The sequence below is a fragment of the Chionomys nivalis genome, chromosome 20 (genome assembly GCF_950005125.1).
Source record: "Chionomys nivalis chromosome 20, mChiNiv1.1, whole genome shotgun sequence".
In the NCBI taxonomy this organism is placed as follows: domain Eukaryota; kingdom Metazoa; phylum Chordata; class Mammalia; order Rodentia; family Cricetidae; genus Chionomys; species Chionomys nivalis.
The window spans coordinates 49748036-49775171 of record NC_080105.1 but is presented as its reverse complement, the minus strand read 5'-3'; the positions used below and the strand labels follow the sequence as shown (position 1 = coordinate 49775171).

Sequence of the window (27136 nt, the reverse complement as noted above, 5' to 3'; positions counted from 1 at the left end):
TATTCTGGGAGGGAGGAACCTAGTGAATCTAGTAAGTTTGGGGGACTTCCTGAAGCTATTTTGAGTTCTTTGCCTTCCTGCTTAAGAAGCTCCCCTGCAGGGTGGAATGCTTGAATCTCAGAGGAAACAGCTCTCTCACAGGTTCTAAGCAAGTCTTTAAGGGTGGTGCATTCTGATGTCCCACAGGAGATCTAAAGATAGGACAGAAACTGAACAGAGGTGACAATGGGAGGCAATTTCACAGAAGTAGTTCAGCCAAATACACAAAAAAGCCCCCAAACAACAGTAGGCTAATGTGAAGTGGGAGCCTTGGTTACAATATATAATACAATTATATATATATATTATCTGAAAGGGCCAGTTTTTAACTTTTTGAGGGGGCTTCAAAACTGTACAAGACTTTACAATTAATCACTATATGTATGTTTTTAAAAACTAAGTAAAATTATGTATCTCTTTTAAAGACAGGGCAGCAGTGACTTGCCGTGTGTGCGCATGCACACACACAGGATAGATACCTGTATTTGTTAGTTACTTTCCTATTACTGTGATAAAACACCATAACTGAGCACAACTTAGAGGAGAAAGGTTTCTATTTGGGCTTACAATTCCGAGCATTAAGAGTCCACGGTGACAGAGCTATCTTGATGGCTGCAGCTGGAAACTGAGGGCTGAGGCCCTACACCATGGCAGGGAGAATGGACTAGGAATGACTCACGGCCTCAGAGCCCATCCCCAGTGGCATTCTTCTCCAGCGAGGCCAGGCCTCCCAAGCTTACCAAACAGTGCCACCAACTGGGGACCATTGAAGAGGGGCTGCTAGAAGACAGGGTGGCAGTTTCTCAAAAATTTAAAAATAGAGCCGTTAGATAACCCAGCAGTTCATGCCTAGGTATACGAGAGCCTGGTATCAAAGAAGCATTTGTCTGCCCATTTTAATAGCAGGAGTATTGGCAAAGCAGCCCAAACATCTCTTGTCAGGTGAATAGATAAATTAATTGGTATCCACATACAGTGACGTATTCTTCAGTCTGCCGTGTGCTACAACGCAGACGAGCTCTGAAGACACTGTGGTGACCAGGAAAGAGCTTGGCCTTACCAAGTGCACAGCTCGGAGCCAGTCACAACAGGGCAAGTGCTCACTCTCTGGCCGCTCATGAGAAACACTTGGGCCGTGAGATTCCTAGAGGCAGCCCGTGAAGTGTTGATCGTGAGGGACTGGGGGAAGAGGGCTGAGAGTTGCCTAATGGGTAAAGGATTTTAGTTTTACCAATAAAGACACGGGAGTGTGATGACAGTTGCGTGTACTGTTGAATGGTACACTGAGGCCTTATTAAGTCAGTAGGTTCTGTGATAGACGCAATCAGCCATAATTGAGGCATTGAAAAGTGCAGTTATCAAATGGACAGTTTAATCAGAGGGAGTCTCTGGTGAGCTTAAGCTGGAAGAACATTCAGTGAATTCGACAATAGAGCAATGGAATTTAGGCAGAATAAAAAGAAATAATGAAGAAAAATTGACGTCCACGACCGAGAAATATGAACCACCATGAAATACAGCAGTAATAACATCTAAAGTAGGAGGGGCCCAGTTATTAAAGCACAGGCCTTGCAAACATGGCATCCCCAACTCAGATCTTACATTAAAAAAAACAAAAAACAAAAAACAAAAAACAGGTGTCATAGCATGTACCTGAAATCCCAGTGATGGGAGGGGCAGGCAAGCGATTCCCACAATTCACTGGTCAGCTAGCATAGTCGGCCTGGCAGAGTTCTAGAACAGAGAGAGAGAGAGAGAGAGAGAGAGAGAGAGAGAGAGAGAGAGAGAGAGAGAGAGCGCGCACTAAGTTTGGGCTTCACCAGGACGCTGCCTTCTCGATAGCATAGGCCACCTTCGCCCCAATCACCCTTGCTCACTGCCTCCTGCCAGTGAAATGATGTCCTCATAAATATTTCAGATGCACGCACACCTGCGTACAGGACAAAGGAGAGGGGCAGAAAACTCAAAATTTTCAAAAATAATTGGTAACTTTTTTTTACATTTGATGAAAAATACTGGTCAATACATCCAAGAAGCTTGACAAACTCCAATTTGGATAACACAGATCTACATCCACACATGTGATAATCACAAGACTGAAAGCAAGAGAAAAAAATCTTGAAAGGACTGAGAGAAAGGCAACCATAACACAGCAGAGCTGCAGTTGGGAACTGGTCATAGTTTCAAAAATGCTGAGGCCAAAGGCAGGCAGCAAGGTGACAGAAAGGACCCATAGCCAGCAAAACTGCCCTTCAAAATTGAAAATGGCAAAAATAAGGTGTCCAAACAGTACAGACTGAGAATTCATTGTCGGCAGGCTTGCCTTACAAGAAATAATGATGAGCCGGGCGGTGGTGGCGCACGCCTTTAATCCCAGCACTCGGGAGGCAGAGGCAGGCGGATCTCTGGGAGTTCGAGACCAGCCTGGTCTACAGAGCTAGTTCCAGGACAGGCTCCAAAAACTACAGAGAAACCCTGTCTCGAAAAACCAAAAAAAAAAAAAAAAAAAAGAAAAAAAAAAGAAATAATGATGTAGTTCAGGCTGAGAAGGTGACCCAGGATACTGAGCTCCTGGCTCACACTTGGACAAATGGTCTGGTGTAGGCAATAATAAAACAAAGTAATTATATATTTCCTTTTCGAACTTACATAAGATGTTATGAAAATGTCACTTATATCTATCTGGTTACTTTCTAATTATATTTTCATCAGAGCGCCCTCCCTTCCAAGTCAGCCAAAGGGAAGAAGAAGCCAGGGAGCTAGTTCTTGATCATGTGTCAAGTGTCGGCATCCTTGCAAAGTGAAGAAATGATCTTCAAAGAAATCTTATAAATTGTTTGATCTCTTTTATGTTTCCAGCTGTTGTGTTAGGTCCATGTTTCCTTGAAGGTGCTATCAAACAAGTTCTTATGGTTTCTTAATTTAGTAAAAAGATACCCATTTGGGTACTCTCTGTGGAAGAAATAAAGAACTACTAAATTTCCACCTGGCTCTTCAGTCAAACAAACAATATTACACAATTATTGTCTTGCTTAGGCTGTTTGCACTGCTAATTTGGCACATTATTAGTAAGATTTGATGAAAATCCCAGACTTCTAATGAAGTGCTTCTGAAACTTGGCCAGACTCTTTCGTACTAAAGAGGAAGACACTGCCTGAATATCATAATTGTTTGTCCTCTCTTACTTGTCCTGCTGCCCAGCAAACTGTGCTCAAGAGTCTCAGGAATGGGCTGGAGAGATAGCTCAGTGCTTAAGAACACTGGCTGCTCTTCTAGAAGACCTGGGTTCAATTCCCAGCACCTACATGTCAGCTCGCAACCGTCCGTAACTCCAGATCCAACACCCTCTTCTGACCTCTATAGTCACTGGATGCACTTGGTGCACAGACATATATATAGATGAAATGCCCATATGTGTAAAAAAATAAAGAAGAAACCATTTATAAAGAGGAAAAAAAATCACAGGAGTGAGAGCAAGAAACGAGCTATAAACTGAATGAGAAATAGAGATAATCACTTATCAACTCTGTTTACTTTGTGTTGAATTAGTAGAGAAAAATATGTGGTTGTCTCAGAAATCAAATTGTTTCTGTGTCTCTATTTGTATGTCTGTGTCTGTGTATCTCTGTCGATGTGTCTGTCTGTGTGTCTCTGTGTATTTGTGTGTGTGTCTCTGTGTATGTCTGTATATCTGTGTGTGTCTTTGTCCATGTGTCTGTGTATCTGTGTCTCTGTCTCTGTGCCTCTGTGTGTGTGTCTGTGAGGGTACACACAGAGGCTAGAAGCAGAAGCTGAAATCCCAGGCAGCATGGGTGCTGGGTCCCAACACCAGTTTTCTGATAAAGCAGGAAGTACTCTTAAGCACTGATCCTTCCCCCAACAGCCCCAGAATCAAAACTGTGTAAGTACCATCAGTATTTTTATTGAGCCCCCAACCCATCAGAACAGAATTAGCAAACAGATATGTGAGATCCAAGATATCTATTTATATACGAGGTTCCATTTTAAACTGTAGCTGGGAGGATAGTACTCAACATAGTTCTTGGATCCTGGCCAGTAGTCCAACACTTCAGGCACAAAATTAGAACGAGCCATCCCAGGCCTGCTGCTTGATAAAAGTTTCATGCGATAAGTGATTTATTTGCTCACAAAAATATATTTTTTATATAAAACAACCCAGGCCCAGGGTTTCTACCTCCAGTACACACAGACAGTGCAAAGTGGGGAAATACATAGGACCCTTTTCTATCTTAAAATGGGAATGAATACGTAAAGCTCTGCTATTTGTTCTTGTCCTTTGCTTTCCAACAGCCTTGTACCTAAAATACTCTGCGACCATGGTCCTCAGTTTGTAAACCTCCACTACAGATAATTCCACCCTTTCAGTGGGAGTTGGTTTCAGGGTACACAGCCTCCATTACCACCTGCCCAGCTGGAGTTTCTCTTAGATGAAAAATTGCCGCTTGTGTCTGCTACAGTTTCCTCAGATTTGAGTTGGTAACACGTCTTTAGTGGCAATAACTTTCATATAGATCCACTGAGTTATGAATTCAAAGTGACAATACAAAAATCAAAGCTCTTTTATAATAGCCCACCATATCGTCATTCCAGCTTCTGTCAGGTATCTATAAAAGAAGAAGCCTGCTACCCTTTCTTTTACCTTTGTAAGGCTAGTCTCCGTGGGACTCACACAACACCTGCTAACTTCTTTCTTCTTCAGCCATCTCACCTTAACTCCTTATATTTATCCCATTTTAATTATCTCTGCTGTTTGTTTTTTTATCCTTTAAAAACTGCTTGGCTAGGCATGATGGCACATGCCTTTAATCCCTGCACCTCCGGTGGATCTCCGTATATGTGTGTATATGTTCAGAGAGAGAGAGAGAGAGAGATCAGGTTAGATTTATACAATGCTTTCCCAGAGGGGAAAAGGCCATGTCGGAGTCATCTAAATAACAACAATAACAACAAAAACTAGGCGCTAGAAAGAAACCAAGATGCCAGTAGCAAATACTGTAAGAGAGAGAGAGAGGAATAAAGCAGGAATGTGCCTGGGTGAGGCTGGAGGAAGGCAGAGCCCCGGGCTCTGAAGTGGAAACTTGAGATGGAACAAAAGTAAGTTGGTTCATGTTCTGTAGAATCAGAGACCCTGCTTTGCTCTGCTTGGGAAAGGGTCAGAAATCTCCACCCACCTCTCCCCACAAAGCAATCTTGTGGTTCCCAGTTCTAGGCCAAACTGCCTCTTTCCAATCCTGTGGTCTCTGGTTGATGTAGAATTACAGAGTTGAACAAGGCTCTGAGGGATCAAGTAACCTTGATAACTTCCAAGGACAAAGCCTTGGCCGCATTCTTCGTGGCCCATATTCTTCCTGTTCTCTCCCCAGCCTCAGCTCTACCGTTTCTAGGCCCCCAGGGGCCATCAGTACCCCAGATGGAATACTGTCACCAGGAAGGGCTGACGAGTGTCAGCCAGGAACTCCACTAAGTAGGTTCCTTGTATCTGTTCATTTGAGTTTTCTCCTGCTGTGACGTTGACTCGGTACTAGGTGGTGCGCTCAGGGATTCGTTATTTAAGATTACTTTCTCTTGCCAGCCCTGTCTTCAGGACGGCAAACACTGGACTAGGCAGCTTCTAGAGTTCTCTCATACTCCAGTGTCCTGAGATTCTCCAGCTCTAGGAGCCAGGACGGGAATAAATGCCTGGTTACGAGCTATTTGGTGTAAACATTAACCTCAGATACTTCAGTGAAAAACACCTGCAGAGAACTTGGCACTGGTGGGACTTTTTATTCAGTTGAGCCTGAGTGGCCAAACCTCAAAAGAAACACAAGGGAGATAAAGGGAGGACTTGAAAGGAGGATCCCATGTAACTGAGTGTAGACAAACCCTATAAAGCAGCACCTAGAAAAAGACACCCAAGGCTGGAGGGCCTTGCTCTACGTCCTCAGCCACCAGAGTGACAGATGCCCTTAAAAGTAAAACTCCAGGGCACGAAGGACTCTAAGATGTGTTTATGTCTTTTGCTATATGGACCTAGCATCAAGCTGCCTTCTAAATTTTCATCTCTGTACCCATAGATACTCTTAATCAGAAAGATTCCTTTGTATGCAGATGGTAGTTAACACAAAAATTTTCAACCAATCAGAATGCAGTGAACAAGTATCTGTGGAGTGCTTACCTATAAATGGACCATCTGTATCACATTGCTTCCCCTCCACGCCCAGAGGACCAAAAGACTGTCAGAGCCAGAGGTTCAGGAGGCCAGGGCAAAGCAGTGTCTTCTGAACCTGACAGGATACTGCTCTCATCAACTAATGGTAGCAGGGGTCCCCTGCACAAACTCGAGCCAGTCAGCATTCCTTTGTGGAGCAGGGAGGAGTTCCATCATGGATCTGGGAGGAGCTCCATTGTGGAGTGGGGAGGAGCTCCATCGTGGAGCGGGGAGGAGCTCCATTGTGGAGCGGGGAGGAGTTCCATCATGGAGAGGGGAGGAGTTCCATCATAGGAGTTCCATCTTAGAGTGGGGAGGAGTTCCATCATGGATCTGGGAGGAGCTCCATCATAGGGCGGAGAGGAGCTCCATTGTGGAGCAGGGAGGAGTTCCATCATAAAGCAGGGGCAGTTTGCCTCCTGAGTGTGGTCCTTGGTAGTAGGCTGACCATGCTCCATGGGATGGCCCATGTCCATGTAGATATGGGCAGCACAGAGAGGACACGGTGGATTATAAAAACAAAAAGACACAACTATGACAGGGAATGGGTGGTGGCCATAATCCAGCAGGAGCTATATATAGTGGAGCGGAGGGTGAATATGACCAAACTACATCGTATACAAATGTGAATTTCTCAAAAGATTGATAAAAATACAAGGTATTTTTTTAAAGCTCTTGTTCTGACCACCTCAATCTCCCTTCCCCACAAAAACTGCTAATTTCTTTGAACTTTCTGCAGCATTTCTGATTGGGATTCTGGGTGACAGCGTTCCAGACCTTTGAGTTATAGCACAGATGAGCAGCGGGTAGCTTCCCAGAACTAGCTTTAGAATTGATGCCGGAGTCACCCGTCAGGGCGATAAGTTTATCCCAACACGCCCATCTCAGGCTCTTCGGTGACCTCCACATAGCTCTTGGCGTTAGGACTCACAGGCCCAGGTTTAAAATAGCTTCCATCTGTTGTACCTTGGGAATGTCTTCCTGCTGCATGTAAACGCTGATGAACTGGGATTGCGCCTTCAGGGTTCTTACAAGCAGCAGTGATGTACCGTCATGGAAAGGCCGCTCTTTCCCCAGGGAGGATGCAGTTGTCTGAGTGAGAGACGGCTCCTGTAGCTTCAGGTGTTTGGACATTTAGTCTCCGTGATGCCATTTGCGGAAGTATAGGAGGTGGGGCCTTGCTGGAAGAAGTCGGTCGTGGGATGGGATGGGCTTTCAGATTTCATTTCCAGTTCGCACTGGCTGCTGCGTATTTACGGTAAAAGATGGGATTTCTCAGTTTCCCGCTCCTGCGGACTCACCCTGATCTCCACCCCTAACATCAAATTAGACTCTCACCCCTCTGGGATCATAAGCCGAAATAAACACTTCCTTTGTAAGTCACTTTGGGTCATGTTTTATAACAGCAAAGTAACTAATACAGGACAGAGCCCATGGCTGGAGGAAGTTGAGGCCTGGCCCAGCAGCTGTCTCCTCGCTCTCCTGGGAACGGGGTTCATAAAGTGTGTGTAAGATGTACTCTAAATAGATTCTCTTTGCCTCTTGATGCCATTGCTTCAGACTTGCTCCTTGGTGGTTGGACTAGCTGTTTTTAATTTTTTATTTTGGTGGTAGTGGTGGTGGTGGTAGTGGTGGTGTGTGAATGTGGAAGCCAGAGTCCAATTCAGGGGACTTTCTATTGGTCCTGTTTTTTAATTTGTGTGTGTGTGTGTATATATGTTTAGACAGGGTCTCACTCTGTAGGCCTGGCTACCCCTAGCACTTGCTATATAGACCAGGCTGACCTTGAACCCACAAAGATATTCTTGCCTGACTCCTGAGTGCTAGAATTAAAGGCATGTGCCACCATGCCCCATGTTCCTTGGCTTTTGAAACAAGGTCTCTCACTGGAACCTGAGCTCAGCAATCAGACTTGACTGGCTAGCCTCCTCCCCGGAAGCCTCCTGTCTCTGCCCTCCAGTGCTGGGGTTATAAGCATGAGCCATCACGCCTAGCTTTTTACGCAGGTGCTGAGAATCAAACCGCAGCTCCTCGTGCGCTGTCTCCCATCCCTAACTGGCCAGCCGTCTATGGAAGCAGCTCCCTTTCATGGCATCGGAAGAATTGTTCTATGTTCGTTGGGCGTAGAGGTCTAGGGAGTGGGTAATAGCTACGTGTGGGAAAGAAAAACTGCCAGAAGGTCTACTTTGTGTGACCTGGATTATATTGGATTAGTTTTAATTTATATACAATAAAGCGCATCAAATTTAAGTGTATACTTTGAGTTTTGAAAAATGTGCAGTGTGTAATTGCTACCAGACTTAAAATTGAAGCCAATGTTTCCCGTGCGGACAGGTGTCATCATGCCCCTTCGCTAGACCCCCCCTGAGATGAGCCGGCTGGGTGTCTGGTCAGCACTTGCTTTGCTCTGGAAGGAGCTGCCGGCTGTCTACCTCTGCGGCTCTCCTGTCTTCTCCTGTTTCTGAGACAGGGTCTCAGTACGTATCCCTGGCTGGCTGGCTTGGAACTGTGCCCCAGCTAGGACTCCACCATCTTGAGTAATTTTTCCCCTTAGGGCCCTTTAGCAACTGTTTTCTTAAATCTTTCTCTTTACTTCCTTTCACCCCACCCCAACCCCAGGAAGTCCCTGTCCCTTACAGCGTATGTGTCACTCCTCAGCCAAAGAAGAAGCCAGGGTTTGAAACTGTAGGAGGAGGGCTTTTCTAGAGGGATTTGGAATCCTCAGAAAACCTCGAGACTCCCACAGGGCTGGGGCAGGGCACGGAGAGGCACTGAATGAGAAAGGCCTTGCTGGAAGGGTTTGTATCCTTATCCTCTTTCCTTTGTCTTTAGTGAAGTCATTTCCTTCAAGCTGCTTGAAGCATTCCACAATTACAAAATACTTTATATTGTTAGGTTCAGCTTCACACTGATTTTGTAAGAGACATGAGTGTTATCGTCAACCACATTTTATAGAAGACCAAACTGGCTTAGAATATGCATGTGAGTCAGCCAAGGTCCTCTGCCATTACTAACAGAATAATGATAATAATAAATAATAATAATAATAATGAAGAAGAAGAAGAGGAGGAGGAGGAGGAGGAGGAGGAGGAGGAGGAGGAGGAGGAGGAGGAGGAGGAGGAGGAAGTGGTAGTAGCAGCCACTTTGGGTCGTGGTGTTTTATCACAGCAAAGCAATTAATACAAGACAGAACCTTTTGCTGGGAGGAAGTCGAGACCTGACCCAGCAGCAGCTGTTGCCTCGCTCTCCTGGGAACCGGATTCATAGTGTGTGTTAATGCGTCCTCTAAATTGTTTCTCTCTTTGCCTCTTGACGCCGTTGCTTCAAACATGGTCCTTGGTTGAACTAGCTGTTTTCCTACTTGCTAATGGCTCTAACCGTTGCCATGCTCTGGTTTCTGCCTTGCGAGCCCTCGGTGGTTATGCACAGTCTCCCCGCTTCCCCAGCTAGTCACGGAGATGAGTTGCCAGAGCGGTGTAACCAGTAGCTAACCAGACAGGAATGGGGATGGAGTCCTGCCAGCAGAACCTGTGCTCTTCCCCTTCCCCGTAGAAGAGACAAATGTTCCCTTTTACAGCCTGGGAGAGGAAAGAAGTGGCACAATGTCAGCAAACTGTCCCTCCCACCCTCTCCAGATCTCCACCTCCAGTGCCAGGTGCCATCTTTCATCTCCATCCTTAGGCTATTCATATTCTTGGCTCCCGCCGAGGAAACATTCCATCTTCCTGTTTTTGCTGTGTCCTTTGCCTCTGTGTTCCCTGTGCCCCAGTCTCGTCTTGCATTTGACTTGATTATCCTGCCCTTCTTTCTCCTCTCTGCCATCCATTCTTGCTTTCTTCCTTAGTTCTGCTTCTATCAAAACCCCTCTTCAGGCTCCTGTGTTCCCCTGACTGCTTTGCATGTTTGTAAATATGCTGTTTTAACAATGTTTGGGGGAGGAGATGGCGTTTGTGAAACAAAGCAGTACAGATGTGAGAATCGAAGCTCAGTCCCCAGCGCTCACATGAAGAACTGGGCAGGGAGGCATACATATGTAACCCACTCTCTGGGTGGGCATGGAGGTCGAGAAAAAAGGATCCCATGGGTTTGCTAGCCAACCAGTCCATCTCCAGGTTCAGTGACCCTGCCTCAAAAAACAAACTAGTGGTAGAGGGGCTGGAGAGATGGCTCTGTGGTTAAAACATGGACTACTCTTCCAGAGGACCAGGGTTAGATTCCCATCACCACACAGTAGCTCACAATGCTCTGTAACTCCGGTCCCAGTGTATCCAACGCACTCTTCTGGTCTCCCTGGGTACCAGGAGCACAGAAAAATGGTGCACAGACAAAACACTCATACACATAAAATAATTATTATAATAAAAAGATTTTTTTAATATTGCAGAAAGCCATTAAAGAAGACACCTCATGTCAACCTCTGACCTCCACAGGCACACATACAGACTTGTGTGCATACCATACACACACACAACAACACACACAACACCCCAAAACTCTCTCAGAAGTGTCCAGTGACTTCCATTCTTACTTTCGCAATTATACAGTTACATTTTAAGGGCATTTTGGTTTGGTTTTGACTTTTTAAATATTTATTTTAGATTTATTTATTATATGTGCATGCATATCTTGCCTTCATGTGTGTATATGTATCATGTATGTGCACAGTGCCCATGAAAGTCAGAAAAGGTCTTCAGATCCCCTGAAACTGGAGTCGCTGATGGTTGCAAGGCACCTGTGGGTGCTGGGGACCGAACCACACAAGCGCACCAAGTGCTCCTGACCCCCACACCTTCCCTCCAGCCCCAGGGTTTGACTTTCCAAGACAGGTTGCCTATGTAGCCTGCACAAATCTTGAACTTACAGCCGGGCGGTGGTGGCACACGCCTTTAATCCCAGCACTCGGGAGGCAGAGGCAGGCGGATCTCTGTGAGTTCGAGGCCAGCCTGGTCTAGAAGAGCTAGTTCCAGGACAGGAACCAAAAAGCTACAGAGAAATCCTGTCTCGAAAATCCAAAAAAAAAAAAAAAAAAAAAAAAATCTTGAACTTACTAAGTAGCCCGAGATGCTCTCAAATTCGTTATCCTCCTACCTCAGCCTCCCAAGTGCTAGGTTCCACGTGCCGCCTTTCCCTGCCCGTGACTGTCAAGGATTCTGGAGTGTGACGTGGACGCTGGCTTGTGCCGTTCAAGAGTGATGTGACTAGAAACTCCTCAGGACAGGGTCTGCGCTGAAATGCTAAAAAGAGACACTTTCTGCTGCTGCGCCGCTCTATGAAGATGCCAAACATGAATGTTTCATTTTATTTCATTTACTAGGAAAAGCTAGTAATTTTTGTGTTTGGGGAGTCTGAGTCACCATTTGTGACAGAGTCATTGGACAATACATCACACCGTTGAAGAGGTAGGAACCTCTCTTCATCTGAAGTGTCAAAATGCAAGATTCAGTTTCAGCTTTTGGGGAAAGTAGGTAGCTTTTAGGGAGTGGATGTGATGTTTTTGGGGCTTTATTGAAAGGAAATTGGGAGATCAGTTAAGGGTCCTCTACAGGGGAACCTATCTTTGAAAGAAAGCTTTAACCGAGTGAAGCCCATGACCTTTCAGAGACGACGGTAAACTTGGTGGAAAGTAGGAGGTAGAGGGCCGGTACTCGAGAACTGCAGCTACCACGCTGCGATGCACAGCTGTGACGCCCAGTCTTCAAGAGGGTCACAAGCCCAAGGTCCCCTTGGCACACAGTGAGCTTGAGGCCAGCTTAGGAGACAGAAGACCATAACTCAAAAAAAGAACTTAAAAAAATAGTGTATATATGTATCTATGCAAGTATTAAAAAAAAAATAAAAGTTGGATGCGTAGTGATGGCGCACGCCTTTCATCCCCGGCACTCAGGAGGCAGAGGCAGGCAGATCTCTATGAGTTCAGGGACAGTCTGGTCTACAGAGTGAGTTCCAGACCAGCCAGTACTGCACAGAGCAACCCTGTCTCGAAAACCCAAATAATGAAATAAAAGCTAGGTAGGGCGGCTCACTCCTAAATCCCAGCATTCAAGACCAATCTGGTCTACATAGTGAATTCCAGGCCAACCAGCACTGTATAGTGAGATCCTGTCTTAAAAATAAAATAATGTGTGTGTGTGTGCACATATAAACTACAAAAACCTCTCGTAGTGCTGCGCACCCCCCCACTCCCCCACCCCTGTCTGTGCACTATTCGCTAGAATCCAGTTTGTGAGCTTCGGGCAAGGGGTTGGAGGTTGAGGAAACACACGCAGAGACAGACTGACACACGGACCTCCAATCACTGGTACAAAGCCCTTCTTTAATAGCACCATGGAGGCTTAAATATCCTGCAGTCAATGGCCAACAGGTGAAAGTCTCAGCCTCTGATCCTCTAGGCAAGGCACAGCTTTTAGTAACTTCAATTAGAAGGCTCTAGCAGGGAAGAGAAGCTGAAGGCCAGGACTCCAGTTGGTCCCAACATCGTAGTACTCCACGGCAAGGACCTTCTTACCCAAACCTTGTTTTCCATAAATGTGCTTGGGGCCACAATTCCTTCACATTCCTGTTTTAAAATAGATGTGAGTCTGTCCAAAAACAGCCTGAGAATGTTTGTCTTCACTTACATACATGCAGGCAAAGCACTCATACATATAAAAAAATCATTTTTAAAAAGATATCTCTTTCTCCATCTTCTTTTTATAAACTCCACTGTCGGTTCTTTTTATAAATTGCCTTTACTTCATATCTAAGCCTCCCTATTCCACTATTAAATAAATATCTAGTTGTATCTTTTCTTAGTCTCTTTAGAGTTCAGTTTTTACTTTTAAAACTCATTTGTTTTGATGTCAGCTAAGGAATAAAGAATTTCTTTTTAAAGAATTTATTCTGTGTGCATGACATTTATGCAGTGCCCTCGAAGGCCAAAAAAGGCATCAGGTCCCCTGGGCCTGGAGTTACAATTGTGAGGCAAATGTGGATGTTAAGAGTTGAACCTGAGTTTTCTGGAGAACAAACAGTGCTCTTGGTTGCTGAGCCGCCATCCAGCCCCTGAGTCTAGCTTTTCCCCTTCCAGATAGCCAGTGCTGAGTTCTCTCAGCATCATTTATTGGATGAGTCAGTGTTTACTGATCTTCACAATTCTGCTTTCCTGCCAACAGTTCCCTCTTATGTAATACCTCAGCAGATCTCTACTGCTTTGAACTTGGACATCTATAATTCTTAGAAAGTTAATATTTGGCTGTCTGCGTGGCATCATCTGGCTCATCAGGGTCTCAGTTAAAGAAGCCTTACCATCTTCTCCTGTGCTCCAGATTGTGGGGTTATTTCTTATAAGGTTTGTTTTGAATTGTGTGTGTGTATATTTGCATGTAAGTTTATGTGCTTGAGTGTAGTACCCGAGGGGTCCAGAAGAGGGCGTGGGATCCTCCAGAGCTGGTGCTACAGGCAGTCTTGAGCTACCTGACAAGCGTGCAGGGAACCAAACTTGTGTATTCTGCAAACCCAATGTAGACTCTTAACCACTGAGGAATCTCGCCAGTCCGTTGTGTGTTTATTTGTACATTTTGTTTTGTTTCACCTGAGCTTAATAAAAATAAATAACGGGAAAGGGGAAAATGCAAAGTGTTTTGCTTGTCCTTATAGATACAAAGTATCTTGAAGATGAGAGAGATTGTTTAGATTACGAAAGAGTGGCGATTCCTTCTTCTCAGCCCAGCACTTACTGGCCATGAGTACAATGGTTAGGGCATGAACACGAAGGTGAAGTCATAGTAAAATCTTGACGGTAGTGGGCATAAGAAACCTCAGTAGAAAAGGGAATCTCTGGGCTGGAATTGGTGTCAAATGTAACATAAAAAATGACTAATTTCCCACCCAAACAAAGCAAAGGACAGCCATTTGGCATGTCACCAGCTACTCTCTCCAATGTTCTGGTGATTTACTTCTTTGTGCAGCATGTCCAGGAAAGCCTGTCACCAACCCCTCTCCTGTCACTGAAAAGAAACCACCCAACAAGGGAGAAAGCCACTTAGTTGTTTTTCGTTCCAGCCTCTCTTAGCCCAGGGCTGTGAATGAGGCTGCCTCTTTCCCTTTATCTGCCCGCGTTCTAATGCAGCATCCGTATGGTCGGCTTCAGCACACAGTAGCACAGAGTTTTCTGCCCACATTGACACTTGTCTCCCGAGCAGGTTGTCCTCCACACCAGGGCCAGGATGGTCTTTTTAAAAGTCCTGTGTTTGGACTGGCAAGATGACTCAGCAGCAAGTAAAGTTACTTGTCCCTAAGCCTGGTGACCTATGTGTGGTCCCTGGGATCCACAAAGTAGAGACTCAGACTGGTTGACCTCTGACCCCCTCCTGACCCTCCCTGGTATGTGCACTTATAATCATAAATAAATAAATAAATATGTAAACATACATATGTCTATCTGTATATGTGTTCTTGCGTACATATGTACATGTGTATATACATATATACTTTAAAGTGGCCCCGCTCAGTTGTCATCAGGTTTTCCCTCATCCTTGCCTGCCCCAACCTGCTGTCCTTCCCACCTTGAGAACTGACTGGAATAAATGCCTCCCACGGTCGCAGAGGTCATTTACCCTGCCGGGATCGCATAAGGCCTTCCCTGCCCCAGACAAGGACATACTCCATGTTCTCCTGCGGTACTAGTCAGCAGCGTGGAATCATTTCTTACGTCTGTTTCCGCCACCGTGCTGACAACCCCAGCTGTGCGGTAGCCACCATTTCTGTCATACTGTATTGCTAACGAAGGAGATGCCCTGCAAAGACTCGCTGGATTATAGCCTGCCCGAGATAGAAGGCAAGGTTTCACTTTAAAAAAAAGTGTTTTAAGAGAAAGAGCAGTGGTCCCGGTTTTGTTGTTGTGTGTGTGTGTGTGTGTGTGTGTATGTATTTCAGGTTCTCACAGAAGCCAGAAGAGGGCGTTAGACAGCCTGAAGCTGGAGTTGCAGGTGGCTCACAGACACCTAATGTAGGTCCTAGTAACAGAACTCAGGTCCTCTGGTAGAGCAACAGGTGCCCTTAACCACGAGCCATAACTCCAGTGCCACCCAAAATCTATTTCGATTTTCATCTACATATTAATACTAATCATATTTATAAACTCTCTCTCCTTCATAAAATGTTATCTTCTGCCTTGAAAGCAGCCTTCCATTTGTCTCACATAGAACCTACATCGAATAACCATCTTAAACTATGGTAGGATATATCAGTATGTATTTTTCTTAATTTTATAGCTATTGCATTTTATACATACAGCTCAATATGTTTGTAGGCTTATTTATTATATGTTATTTTCTTATTTGAGAAGCATGTAACCACAAAATACATTTTGGAAAGGAAAGTTCATAGATTGTACCGCTAATATCAGTTAGTGTGTGTTACCTTTTAACCTCCCCTGCCTCCATGCTAGGGATTTAACCGGGTCTCATTTGTGCTAAGCAAGAATGCTACCAATGAGCTACATTCTCAGGCCTCTTTTTGCTCTTCTTATGTTAACTTTTTATACTGCCATAATCAAACTGTATATTAAAGAATTTGTGTTCTCTTTTCTCCCACCAATGCCTAACTGGTGATTGACCCAAGCACACACGGCGTGTGAGATGAGCCTTCGTCATTCTGACCAATGCAATGAGCACTTAGGAAAGAGCACACTGTTGGGCTCCACTGTTTGTGCCTCCCAGCACACAGAACAAAAGCAAATCTGATCCCTTGACAGTATTTTAACAGATAACGCTCCAGCCCTGCCCAGGTGTGTTTCTCGTAGTGTCTCCTCTCCTGGGAGGACAGAGCAAAGCTTGTCTCTCCACTTCCTCGCTGTTTTCTCTGTCCATTCAGTGGTAAAATGAACATTTACTACATCCTGGAGTTGCAGCAATGGAGGTCTCTGTCTTCTAGTGGGAGAGCACAGGCCACACCTCCTAACGGATGGATGAACAATGAAGGGGTGAATGAGTGAGTGAGTGAATGAATGAATTAGGTGATAGTTGGATTTTTTAGGGGCTAGAGGAAGGGGTGCTCTTCTGCAGGATCAGGACAGCATCCTGAGTGTCACAATGGAGCAGATTCCTAAACAGAGCGGGGGGGGGGGGGGAGCCGTGGGGGCTGTTGGGGAGAGGGTTTGTTCCTGGCGGGGAGGGGTGGAGTCATCAGGCACTGTGTTAGTTATGTTCCAGTTTGCTGTGGAAAACACCGTGATTGCATTTAATTGGGCTTATTAGAGGGTTAGAGTCCATGGTGATGGCACAAAGACATGGCAGCAGGAATTCTCCAAGAGTGGAGAATTCACAGCTTGATCCGAAAGTAGAAGACAGCAAAATAAGCCTGGAATTGTGCCAGTCTTTCCAAACCTCGAAGCCTACCCTAGTGACACACCTCCTCCAACAAGGCCAGGCTTCCTTGTCCTTCCCAAACAGTTCCACCAACAAGGGACCAACTATTCAGACGTGAGCATATAGGGGCCACTCTCATTCAAACCACCACGGAGACCAAAGACTGTGCTTTGTGAGTTCAAGTAGTGAAGAGCCGGGACCACAGTGGTCAAGGGTGGGTGGTGACCTTAGCCCAGTGAGGTCTCTGGTCTTTCCTAAGAAAGATGAGATACAGCGAATAGTGACCAGCTTGCCCCTGCTTGCTGCATTTTCTGTGCCCCTCCTCCGAGGCTCGGTAGTTTTTCCTTGGTCACCCCCAGGAGGAGTAACCTTGTTCCGGAGTTTGAAGACACATCTTTCCCACACATCAATGTAAATGAGCTTCTCCCTGTACTATCACACAGTGAGATCATACAACCTGTGTTCCAAGGAGCCAGGACATTCCAAACATTTAAAAAACGATATAACTTTGATGTATTCTTTATCTGTTACTCATTTGAGGAAATCGTTCTCTGAAAACAGTGACCAAATATATTTTTCAAACTGCATACATACTTCATCTAAAACGGCATCCTGTTGGTCTGTGGGTATTAAACAATCTAGAAGCCAGCTTTGTATTTTATCTTTTATTTCTGGTTGGTTTGGAGAGGAGACTAATTATAATCTTCCTTGAATTGCTTTGTGGTCAGGTCTGTCGCATGCTAAGGACAGATCCCATTAGCAGGCTTTAAACAGTTCTGAAAGAGTTAGCTGTTACGGGTACTCAATAGTGATTGATTTCTTTGTGCTCTTTCTATAGGAAGAAAAATCACAGCTTTCCCAGGCTGGGAAAAAAAATATGGAATGTGTTGTACCACTGACTGAACACAACCCAATGAACTGTACTGACCGTAGTTCCGAAACCAGCAGCTAACAGTTTCTTCAGATTTCAGCACCGTCCAGCACTTTCCAGACCAGACTCGCTGTTTGCAAGAACTCTTGGTCTCCGAAGTTAGCAACCTCAGACTTTGTTTATTTAAAATATTTCTGCACAAGAAAAGTACCCCAGAGCCTATTCTCCAAAATGGCAATGGATGGGTATCTGTGGATGGTCATTTTGGGTTTTATTATTGCTTTCATCCTGGCCTTTTCAGTTGGTGCCAATGACGTTGCCAACTCATTCGGAACCGCAGTGGGCTCTGGCGTGGTGACCTTGAGACAGGCATGCATTCTGGCTTCGATATTTGAAACCACTGGCTCTGTGCTCCTGGGAGCGAAAGTAGGGGAGACTATCCGGAAGGGCATCATCGACGTGAATCTCTACAATGACACCGTGGAGACCCTCATGGCTGGGGAAGTGAGTGCAATGGTTGGTGAGTAGCTCTGCCCTCCACTCCCTCTGTCCCACGGCCATTCCCTTAGGAGAGGGGTCTACGTTTTAACTGTTGGGAAGCTGGTTTAATGATTTGTGCTTACGATACAATTTTCATTGCCTGTGCTTTATGGTTTTAACAATCAAGCATCCATTTCCTCAAACTTTTAGCCGTTTAAAAATACACTTGAGCCTCAGAATACCACGTGTAGAATATTGCTTTGTTGTTTCAGGGATATCTTAAACTTTCTAAAGAACATATATTTATATACATATCTGCATATAAAATCAGTGACTGTGTTTTAAATTTTACCTATAACCAACCTTGAAAGTTGATTTATATTCTTATAATGATTTTTCATTGTGTATGATGGAATGTTTCAAAAATGTAGCTATAATTAAAAAAATATTTCGGAGTTTGAGTGTGCCTCTAGACTAAGACCGCTTGCCCGGCATGCATGAGGCTCTGAGAACAGCCCTCAGAACTACGGTAGTATACTTGGGGACAGTAATGTGGCTGAGCAGCAGGATCTGCCCTTAGCATGCTCAAGGCCCTGGCCATCCCCGGTACCAAGAAAAGAAAAAGATTGATTAATTTAACTTTTGTTGTTTCAATTTACAATGTAACCTGTAGTTTCCTAATAGCTAAGTAAAATTGAGATTTTTTTTTTTAGGTCATTAAGGCAGTGTTTCTCAACCTGTGGGTCATGACCGTCTGAAGGTCACATGACCCTTTCATAGGATTGTCTAAGACCATCAAAAAAAAAACCCAGATATTTGCATTATTATTTTATAACTGTAGCAAAAATTAGTTATGAAGTAGCAGTGAAGGTAATTTTATGGTTGGGGGTCACCACAACGTGAGGAACTGGATTAAAGGGTCGCAGTGTTTGGAGGGTTGAGAACCACTGCATTAAGGTGTCATGAGAAAGGGCTATTGAAACTGCTGGAGGAACAGAGAAACACTGACAGGTTCAGTCCTAGGTGGAGCCCACCCTCCGACAGAACCTTCTCCCGGTGAGTCTCGGCACCTAGGCGATGCCATCTGCGCCTGCGCACTGAGAACTCCCAGTGGAGGAGCTGAGCAGTCTGTCCCGCGCTGGTTTCATAAGCGGCGTAGCCTGTCCACTTTTCGCTTTTCCCACCCGCGGCCTTTGGCTCCTTATTCAAAGAGTAAAGGATTGTTTTTTTTCTTAACCTCAACTAGAATTTGGGTTTACCAAGGCAATTTGAGGGTTTGTCTGAATAACACGATTGTTTTGGTTTCTCTCTTCTCTGGGTTTGTTCAGGAGTGGTGGCTGCTTCTGCTGTTTCCTCCTGGTTTGTGGTTAGATGAACTGGAGAGCTCCTTGGGTTGGGAATTTGTATGACCTGATTTTAAAGACTGAATTCCTTGCGAGCAGGAGCCAACCAAACGTAACACGACAAGGTCACCGGGCTGTGGTGGTGCGCGCCTTTAATTCCAGCACCTGGGAGGCAGAGGCAGGCGGGTCTACAGAGCTAGTTCCAGGACAGGCACCAAAGCAACACAGAGAAACCCTGTCTTGAAAAACCAAAATAATAATCATCATCATCATCCATGACAAGGTCTCTGTTACTGACCAAGTCTGTTGAGAACCCCAAATCCTTGCTGTCTGTGCTCCTCCTCAGCTTTTCTCTTCTTCCTCTCCTGCTCTGTCTTTTTCATTCTCCTCAATCCGTGTCACTCTGTTCTGTTCTGACTGGTCCCTGGACCTAGGGCCTCTTTGCTGCCTAAAAGCCTGGTGTCAGAGGTAAGTGGGTTGAGTAGAAGAAGCTCCTCTCAATGTCACCTAAACTTCCCGAACAAGCTGTCTTTTGAGACCCTTTGCTTAGCCCTGTAGAAAATCAACCCACTTCATATAAAGTCAGCAATGCTTCCAAAAACCTGAGAATTCAGATCTGGGCATCTGCTCATGGAGATTCTACACAATGACAGGACAAACCACTTCTTCAAGGCACCACAAGAAGCTCACGAAACCGTCAAGCCTCCTCACGCTTCACTTCCTGTTCTCACTCAGCACCCTACCCTTCCTCATGCCCATCCCTCACCCTCATGTGACCCTGAACCTTTGTTTGCCTTCTGTTTAATCTTCCAGACACCACTTACTATCTCAAAGGAGCCTGTCTCCCATTTTCCCTGAGTTTCTCTTGATACCTTTGTTCCATAGCCCATCTGTTTTCCTCTAGGACCTATGTGGCCTTAGATGAGCCTGAACCACTCAGCTGTCTTTGAAGAAAAGGCCAGGGGGTGCTTAAGGACACTGCTACTGCCAGGCAACCTGATTTTCCCAGTTAGCAGTGGGGTTAGTGGTAGTCCACTTTATCAGCCTGGCCCTTTGTTGTCGTTCATTCTGTTTGCCCTTCTTAGCAACGGCTGCTGAAAGGGATAACTCCCAGCTGGTATGCTCAGTGTTCCCTGCCGTGTAGGACCTGCTTATGAAAATGGCTTCTATGACCTACAGCCTAGAAAAACATCAAGCGTAGAACACAAGGCCAAACGCAGAGCTCCCAGTAAATATTGCAAACAAGATCTGAGAGCAATGCCCAACTTCAGGTTATACCCAGTTTCAAGTTAACTATCTTAGTTTTGTTTTTCACATGTGTGGCAAAAGTCAAAGGGCCATCGACATGTTACTCTCTTACGTGGACTAATATGGTCTGTTAGTTTGTCTCTAGCTTGTCTCATTATGGACTACAAAATAGAACAAAACTTCCTACCGATACACCGCCTTTTTAAAATTTTTCATGTATAACGTCTTAGTTGCTTGCTCATTGTAACCAGACTTTCCAGCAGACTCACCAGCAATGGCTGGTGATCACTCTGAGTGATTTTTGTCAGGAGGTTGGTGTTTTGTAAGAAAACAATCCACAGAAAGTTAAACTCAGGGTGTCTTGGTTAGGGTTTCTATTGCCGTGAAGAGACACCATGACCTTGGCAACTCTTATAAAGGAAAGCATTGGACCTTGCTTACAATTCAGAGGGTCAGTCCATTATCATCATGGCAGGAGCATGGCAGCGTGCAGGCAGACATGGTGCTGGAGAGGTAACTGAGAGCTCTGTATCTTACACAGGCAACAGGAAGTGGACTTGGACACTGTGCATGGCTTGAGCATATGAGACCTCAGAGCCCGCCCCCACAGTGACACACTTCCTCCAATAAGACCACACCTCCTAATAATGCCACTCCCTATGAGATTGTGGGACCAATTGCATTCAAACTACCATGCCGGGACGTGATGTTATAGATACCCTCCCCCTACCAGGCATCAAAGACATTGTGTTGAGTATCTGGGGTTTTAACTCATCTTTCCATCTACAGGTTCAGCTGTTTGGCAGTTGATTGCATCCTTCCTGAGACTTCCAATCTCAGGAACTCACTGCATAGTCGGCTCTACCATAGGGTTCTCACTTGTGGCAATCGGTACCAAAGGCGTGCAGTGGATGGAGCTTGTCAAGATTGGTAATTGGCATCTTCTTTTACCTTTAGCAAGTAAAGTTTGCCTTCTCTAGAGTAAGTTTTATTAAAAGTTACTCTTGTAATACTTTCCCCTCAATGTTAAGGGTTAGAAGACCAGTATTGTATAGGCAGGTAATGCATTTTCTTCACAATTTCCATTATTGGGGCAAGTTCACTGTTACTTGTCAGTTTTAACTCCACTCTTAGAATGTTACAGCATCATGTAGCTTTTGAAATCAGTTATTTTTTATTTATTTTGTTTTATATGCATTAGTGTTTTTGCCATGGGTGTTGGGCTCCCTGGAACTGGAATTACAGGCAGTTGTGAGCTGCCATGTGGGTGCTGGGAACTGAACCCAGGTCCTCTGGAAGAACAACCAGTGATCTTAACCACTTAGCCATCTCTCCAGCCCCCTGAAATCAGTATCTTATTTGTCCTTGCCAAGCAGAAGAAACATGCATTTCACTGAAATCAGCAGAGTCTGAGAAAGACTAGAGCTAGGCCCAAGTGAGGCAAAGCCTTAAATCCAAGAGTTAGTGTTTAAGGTCGTGGGGAAGCCCAGATAAAGCCACTGTTATGGACTTCCCTGTCGCACGCTGCTCAGGTCTGCCCCCTGGAGGAAGCACTGTGGTGTTCCTCCCCACAGTGGTCCATCTACACTAGACAGTCTCTGACCGTCCTCTCAGGGCTCCCTCAGAATGGACGGTGCCATCGCTTTCCTGCAGGGAGTTCATTCTTTCCTAGAACCATCCTGACCTTAGGAGCTGTAGCTCATAATGATCCCTGGCCTGCCAGTCAGGGGCGCGGGCCCCCATGAAAATCACCTTATATCCCCAAGCTTCTGGAATAACTGCTTTCAACCCTAGCACATTAGAACTACCTGAAGGAGCAATTAAGAAGTATCCACATTCCGATCTTACTCTGCACCGCCAGAAGTCTGGGGGTGGGGCCAGAGTTTGGAAACTCCCAGGTGGTTTCTGGGTGTAGCCAGAACTAGAAGCACCCAGCAGAGGCTAACACCAGATTTGTAGTTATCAGATGTGAGGAAGGAAAACACCAGGCTGGATGTGGTTAAAGGAAATAGAACATGACCCACCTTATATGTAACCCTTGCCTTTGGGACAACAGACCCCACATGTATTGATAAAAGCAAGTACGTGGCTTAGAACAGCAGTCTCAGCCTTCCTATGCTGCGACCTTTAATATAGTTCCTCATGGAGTGGCGACCCCCAGCCATTACTGCTTCATAACTGTAATTTTGCTACTGTTATGAATCATAATGTAAACATCCAATATGCAAACTATCTGCCATTCCAAGGGGTCACGCCCCACAGGTTGAGAACCCCTGACTTGGAGGGAACTAATTCGTAAACTGAAGCTAGAGCTTGGGAGCCAGCGTAACCAGCCGTGTGTGAGTGTGTTTGGGCCTGAGAACTGTGCATGAGGGAGGGCTTGCTGTGGTAGTGTTTATATATACATATGTGTGAACTTACCACTCACCGGGTTCTTCCTCAATCATTCAGTGGCTTCCTGGTTTATATCGCCGCTTCTTTCCGGCTTCATGTCTGGTGTGCTGTTTGTGCTCATCAGGGTGTTCATCCTGACCAAGGTGAGTGAGGCTGCTGTCTTCATTTTATGTTTGCTTAAATTTTAGAACGGATTTTGGTGCTGCTCAGTAGAAACTAGTATCGGTAGGTCAGTGGGAGAATTGTTTCTCCGTTGCCAGGTTGCACATGTGAAAATGTTTTCTTTGTATAACTGGTTTACTGTCACTGTGTATGGGGACACACATGCCACGGCATGCTTCTGGAGGTCAGAGGACAACTCTCAGGAGTCACGTGACATGTAGACATGGAACTCAGATCGTCATTATGAAAGAGCAAGTGTTCTACCTTCCAAGCCGTCTTGCTGTCCTCGTATAAGGGGATATGGGTGTTTTGCCTACAAGTGTGTCTGTGTAGCACATGTGTGCCTGGTGTCCACACAGGGAGCTGGATTCCCTCGAACTGGAGTAGACAGTGGTGAGCTTCCATGTGTTTGCTGGGAATCTTCCTCTGGAAGAGCAAGCAGCCAGTACTCTTACCCACTTCAACCCTGCTTTATATATTTTAATATAGTTAAAATGTGTCTAGCCGTAGAGTCATTTAAAATCTGCCATCCATGCTATGATGGCTGTCACTTGACTCTAGACTTCCGAGGGGAGAGAGCCTACAGTGTGAGGTGGACTAGCAGGTGCAGAGATGAACTTAGTCACGTCAGCTCGTGTGGCTCCCTAACGTGCTGGCCACAGATGTGTAAGGGAGATGGCCTCAGCCGAGGCAGCAGCTCACACCGTGTTGCTTCCCTGTAATCAGGACCCCGTCTCTTTGTTTATGTTGCTGCCAGATGTTCTCGTCCTGACACCCACTCTGCTCCTTGTCATGCAGGAGGACCCTGTTCCAAACGGTCTCCAGGCGCTGCCTCTGTTCTATGCTGCTACCATAGCAATAAATGTCTTCTCCATCATGTACACGGGAGCACCAGGTAAGACCCCTCCATGGAATCTTAAATAAGGAGCGTGTAATAATTTAATATCGTTCACTTGCTTTGTAGCTAGCATTGGGGTTGGTTAATAGCAGGAAGCCTTGTTCCTGTTATCGTGGAGTAGTAAAAACAATAATAAGTGCATTTCCTTGTTTTAAATACCAAGAAGACGCATGAAATACAAAAGCAGCAGGCTCTCAAGATAAACGGAAATCCCATTCTGCCATCAGCCACATAGGCTGCCCTGGCAGCCGACTGATGTGCCATGTCTTAGACCATGTTCCAGTAGCCGCGGAGGCAGGAGGAGGGCATCACACATGTGGTCCAGCTGTCGAGGATGGGCCAGAGTGATCTACAGCTGTGAATATAGAATTTCCCAGGCATTATCAAACTTCCTGGACCTAGCGATTTTCTTTTCAGAATTACTCATTTTCTTCCTGTTCTGATTTGGGTTGGGGTAGGCAAGCATGGTGGCAGGTACCTGCCATCCCCCTGCCATCCCAGCACTTGGCCTTGGCCTTGGTTAACCAGTTTCAGGAGAGCCTGGCGATACAATAGCTCACCAAAAAAAATAAATAAATAAATAAATAAAAGGAAAGAAAAGAAAAAGAAAAATTTCTTTGTGCATGGCTGGTCGGTCCTTCGGAGTCATGACCACTCCTGTGTGAGTCCTATAGAAACCTGAAGTAAGAATCTTTTCATATACATTGTAGCTTAAAACATAGCAAGGCTGAGCCGGGCGGTGGTGGCGCACGCCTTTAATCCCAGCACTTGGGAGGCAGAGAAAGGCGGATCTCTGTGAGTTCGAGGCCAGCCTGGTCTACAAGAGCTAGTTCCAGGACAGGAACCAAAAGCTACGGAGAAACACTGTCTCAAAAAATAAAAAACAAACAAACAAACAAACAAAAAAACATAGCAAGGCTGGTAATGATTGTTGGTGATGAAACAGCCCCTGACACATACTGAGTTTGTCATGTGCCGGGCACCATGGGAAGTGCGCTGCCTCCACTGTGTGTCCTTTTAAGAATAGACTGTGATTGTCCTTGCTTATCTGTGCATGCTTTGTTCGCTTTTGAGGAAGGGTCTCTCTGCACAGCCCTGGTTGTCCAGGAACTCACTCTGTAGACCAGGCTGGCCTCAAACTCACAGAGATCCACCTGTCTCTGCCTCCCACATGTTGGTATTAAAGGCATGCTCCCACACACCTGGCCTTTGGATATAGTCTCGCCTGAACAGTTGCCTGCCTAGAGGCCAACTCTGGGACTGGGACCATTGAATGAACAATAACCCACAGCATCCTTGTGTAGATTTTAATATTCCTAACAACTAGTGGCTCTGAGCATTAAGTATATAGAAAATAGAGAGATAGACTATCAAAAATATTGGAAGATTTTTAAAGAGAATTTAGAGAAAGAATTTGTTATATTCTGTATGTGTCAGGTTGCTTAAGGTGTCTTACATGGCAGTAAAATGTCATAACTGAGACACTGGCGTCCTAGACTAGGTCCCTGGTTTAATTCTGGCCCTTAGCCTTGCTGGTTACTGTAACTAATCCTGAGGATCGATTTCTCATCTTCAGAGTGGCATTGGTTATGATAGCTCCATCTAAACATCAGCTCCATGGATGTATATGTTCTTACGACAACCCGGTAAGGTAGTCATACCTCAGTGTCTCGTCGCCATATAGCTCCATTTCCCCGGAATAATCCTCTCTACCAGCAAGATGGCTCTCTTAGCAAAGATGCGGCAAATACATAGGAAAAAGACAAATAAAAGAACAAGAAGACGGGCAAATGTAAATAAAGTCTAGAAGGCAGAGAAAGAATGCAGTGCCATGACATACAGTGACACACAGTGACATACAGTGACGCACAGTGACACACAGTGACGCACAGTGACACACAGTGACGCACAGTGACACACAGTGACGCACAGTGACGCACAGTGACGCACAGTGACGCACAGTGACACACAGTGACGCACAGTGACGCACAGTGACATACAGTGACGCACGTGACATACAGTGACGCACAGTGACATACAGTGACGCACAGTGACATACAGTGATGCACAGTGACACACAGTGACACACAGTGACATGACATACAGTGACGCACAGTGACACACAGTGACACACAGTGACGCACAGTGACACACAGTGACATACAGTGACACACAGTGACGCACAGTGACACACAGTGACATACAGTGACACACAGTGACGCACAGTGACACACAGTGACGCACAGTGACGCACAGTGACACACAGTGACGTCACAGTGACATACAGTGACGCACAGTGACATACAGTGACGCACAGTGACATACAGTGATGCACAGTGACGCACAGTGACGCACAGTGACATGACATACAGTGACACACAGTGACGCACAGTGACATACAGTGACGCACAGTGACATACAGTGACGCACAGTGACATACAGTGACGCACAGTGACATACAGTGATGCACAGTGACGCACAGTGACGCACAGTGACATGACATACAGTGACACACAGTGACACACAACAACTAAGGCAGAGTGAGGCCACAGACTAGCCGCATCAGCATCCCGTGAGGTTACAGAAATGCAGGTGGTCTGCTCTGTCTCTGGGCCTAGTGCTCTGCAGTCTGTGTTTCCACAGGGGCCTCTCATGACAGTCAGGGTCTGTAACACCAGGGGCTTTTCTGTTTTTCTCTTTTGAGGCAGGATCTGTGTTGCCCAGCTGTTCCAGAATTTCTGAGATTAAACGATCCTCCTGAGTAGCTGGGAGCACAGAAGTGAACCACACCTGACAAACAACCGCTTCTGCCATAAACATTTACTTCTTTATGGTTCTCACGTGATGAGTGCGAGCTCTTAGAAAGTTCTCGCTGGCAATCTCCACTCCATCTGTGAAAAGTGTGTGTGCGTGGGTGTGTGTGCACAGCACACATGTGGAGGTCAGAGGACAGCTTTCAGGGGTCACCCTCCAAGGCCTGTCTCGTTTCTGCTGTTGCACAGCTACCCCAGGTTTAGCTGGCCTGGGAGCTGCTGGGAGCTGTCCTGTCTGCACCCGGTCCCCACCTCTCTGCTGTAGCACGGTGGGATTCCAGATGCTTGGCCTTGCGGCCTGATTTTTTATTTATTTATTTTTTTATGTGAG

At 45.6% G+C, this 27136-nt stretch overlaps 1 protein-coding gene across 10 annotated transcripts in view; it reads left to right on the top strand.

Moving 5' to 3' along the window:
- The window catches only part of Slc20a2 (solute carrier family 20 member 2), a 91765-nt gene that overhangs the window by 43923 nt on the left and 20706 nt on the right, over positions 1-27136 (top strand). For 7 of the 10 annotated variants that reach the window (XM_057752122.1, XM_057752127.1, XM_057752123.1 and 4 more), the window contains 4 exons: positions 17435-17987; positions 21328-21468; positions 22990-23075; positions 23893-23989. In XM_057752122.1, the coding sequence (XP_057608105.1) occupies positions 17699-17987; positions 21328-21468; positions 22990-23075; positions 23893-23989 (613 nt within the window). In that variant the 5' untranslated portion in view covers positions 17435-17698. Of the gene's footprint in view, positions 1-15408; positions 15464-15997; positions 16017-17434; positions 17988-21327; positions 21469-22989; positions 23076-23892; positions 23990-27136 lie in introns of those variants that run through there. The other 3 variants (XM_057752125.1, XM_057752129.1, XM_057752130.1) reach the window with 3 other exon arrangements.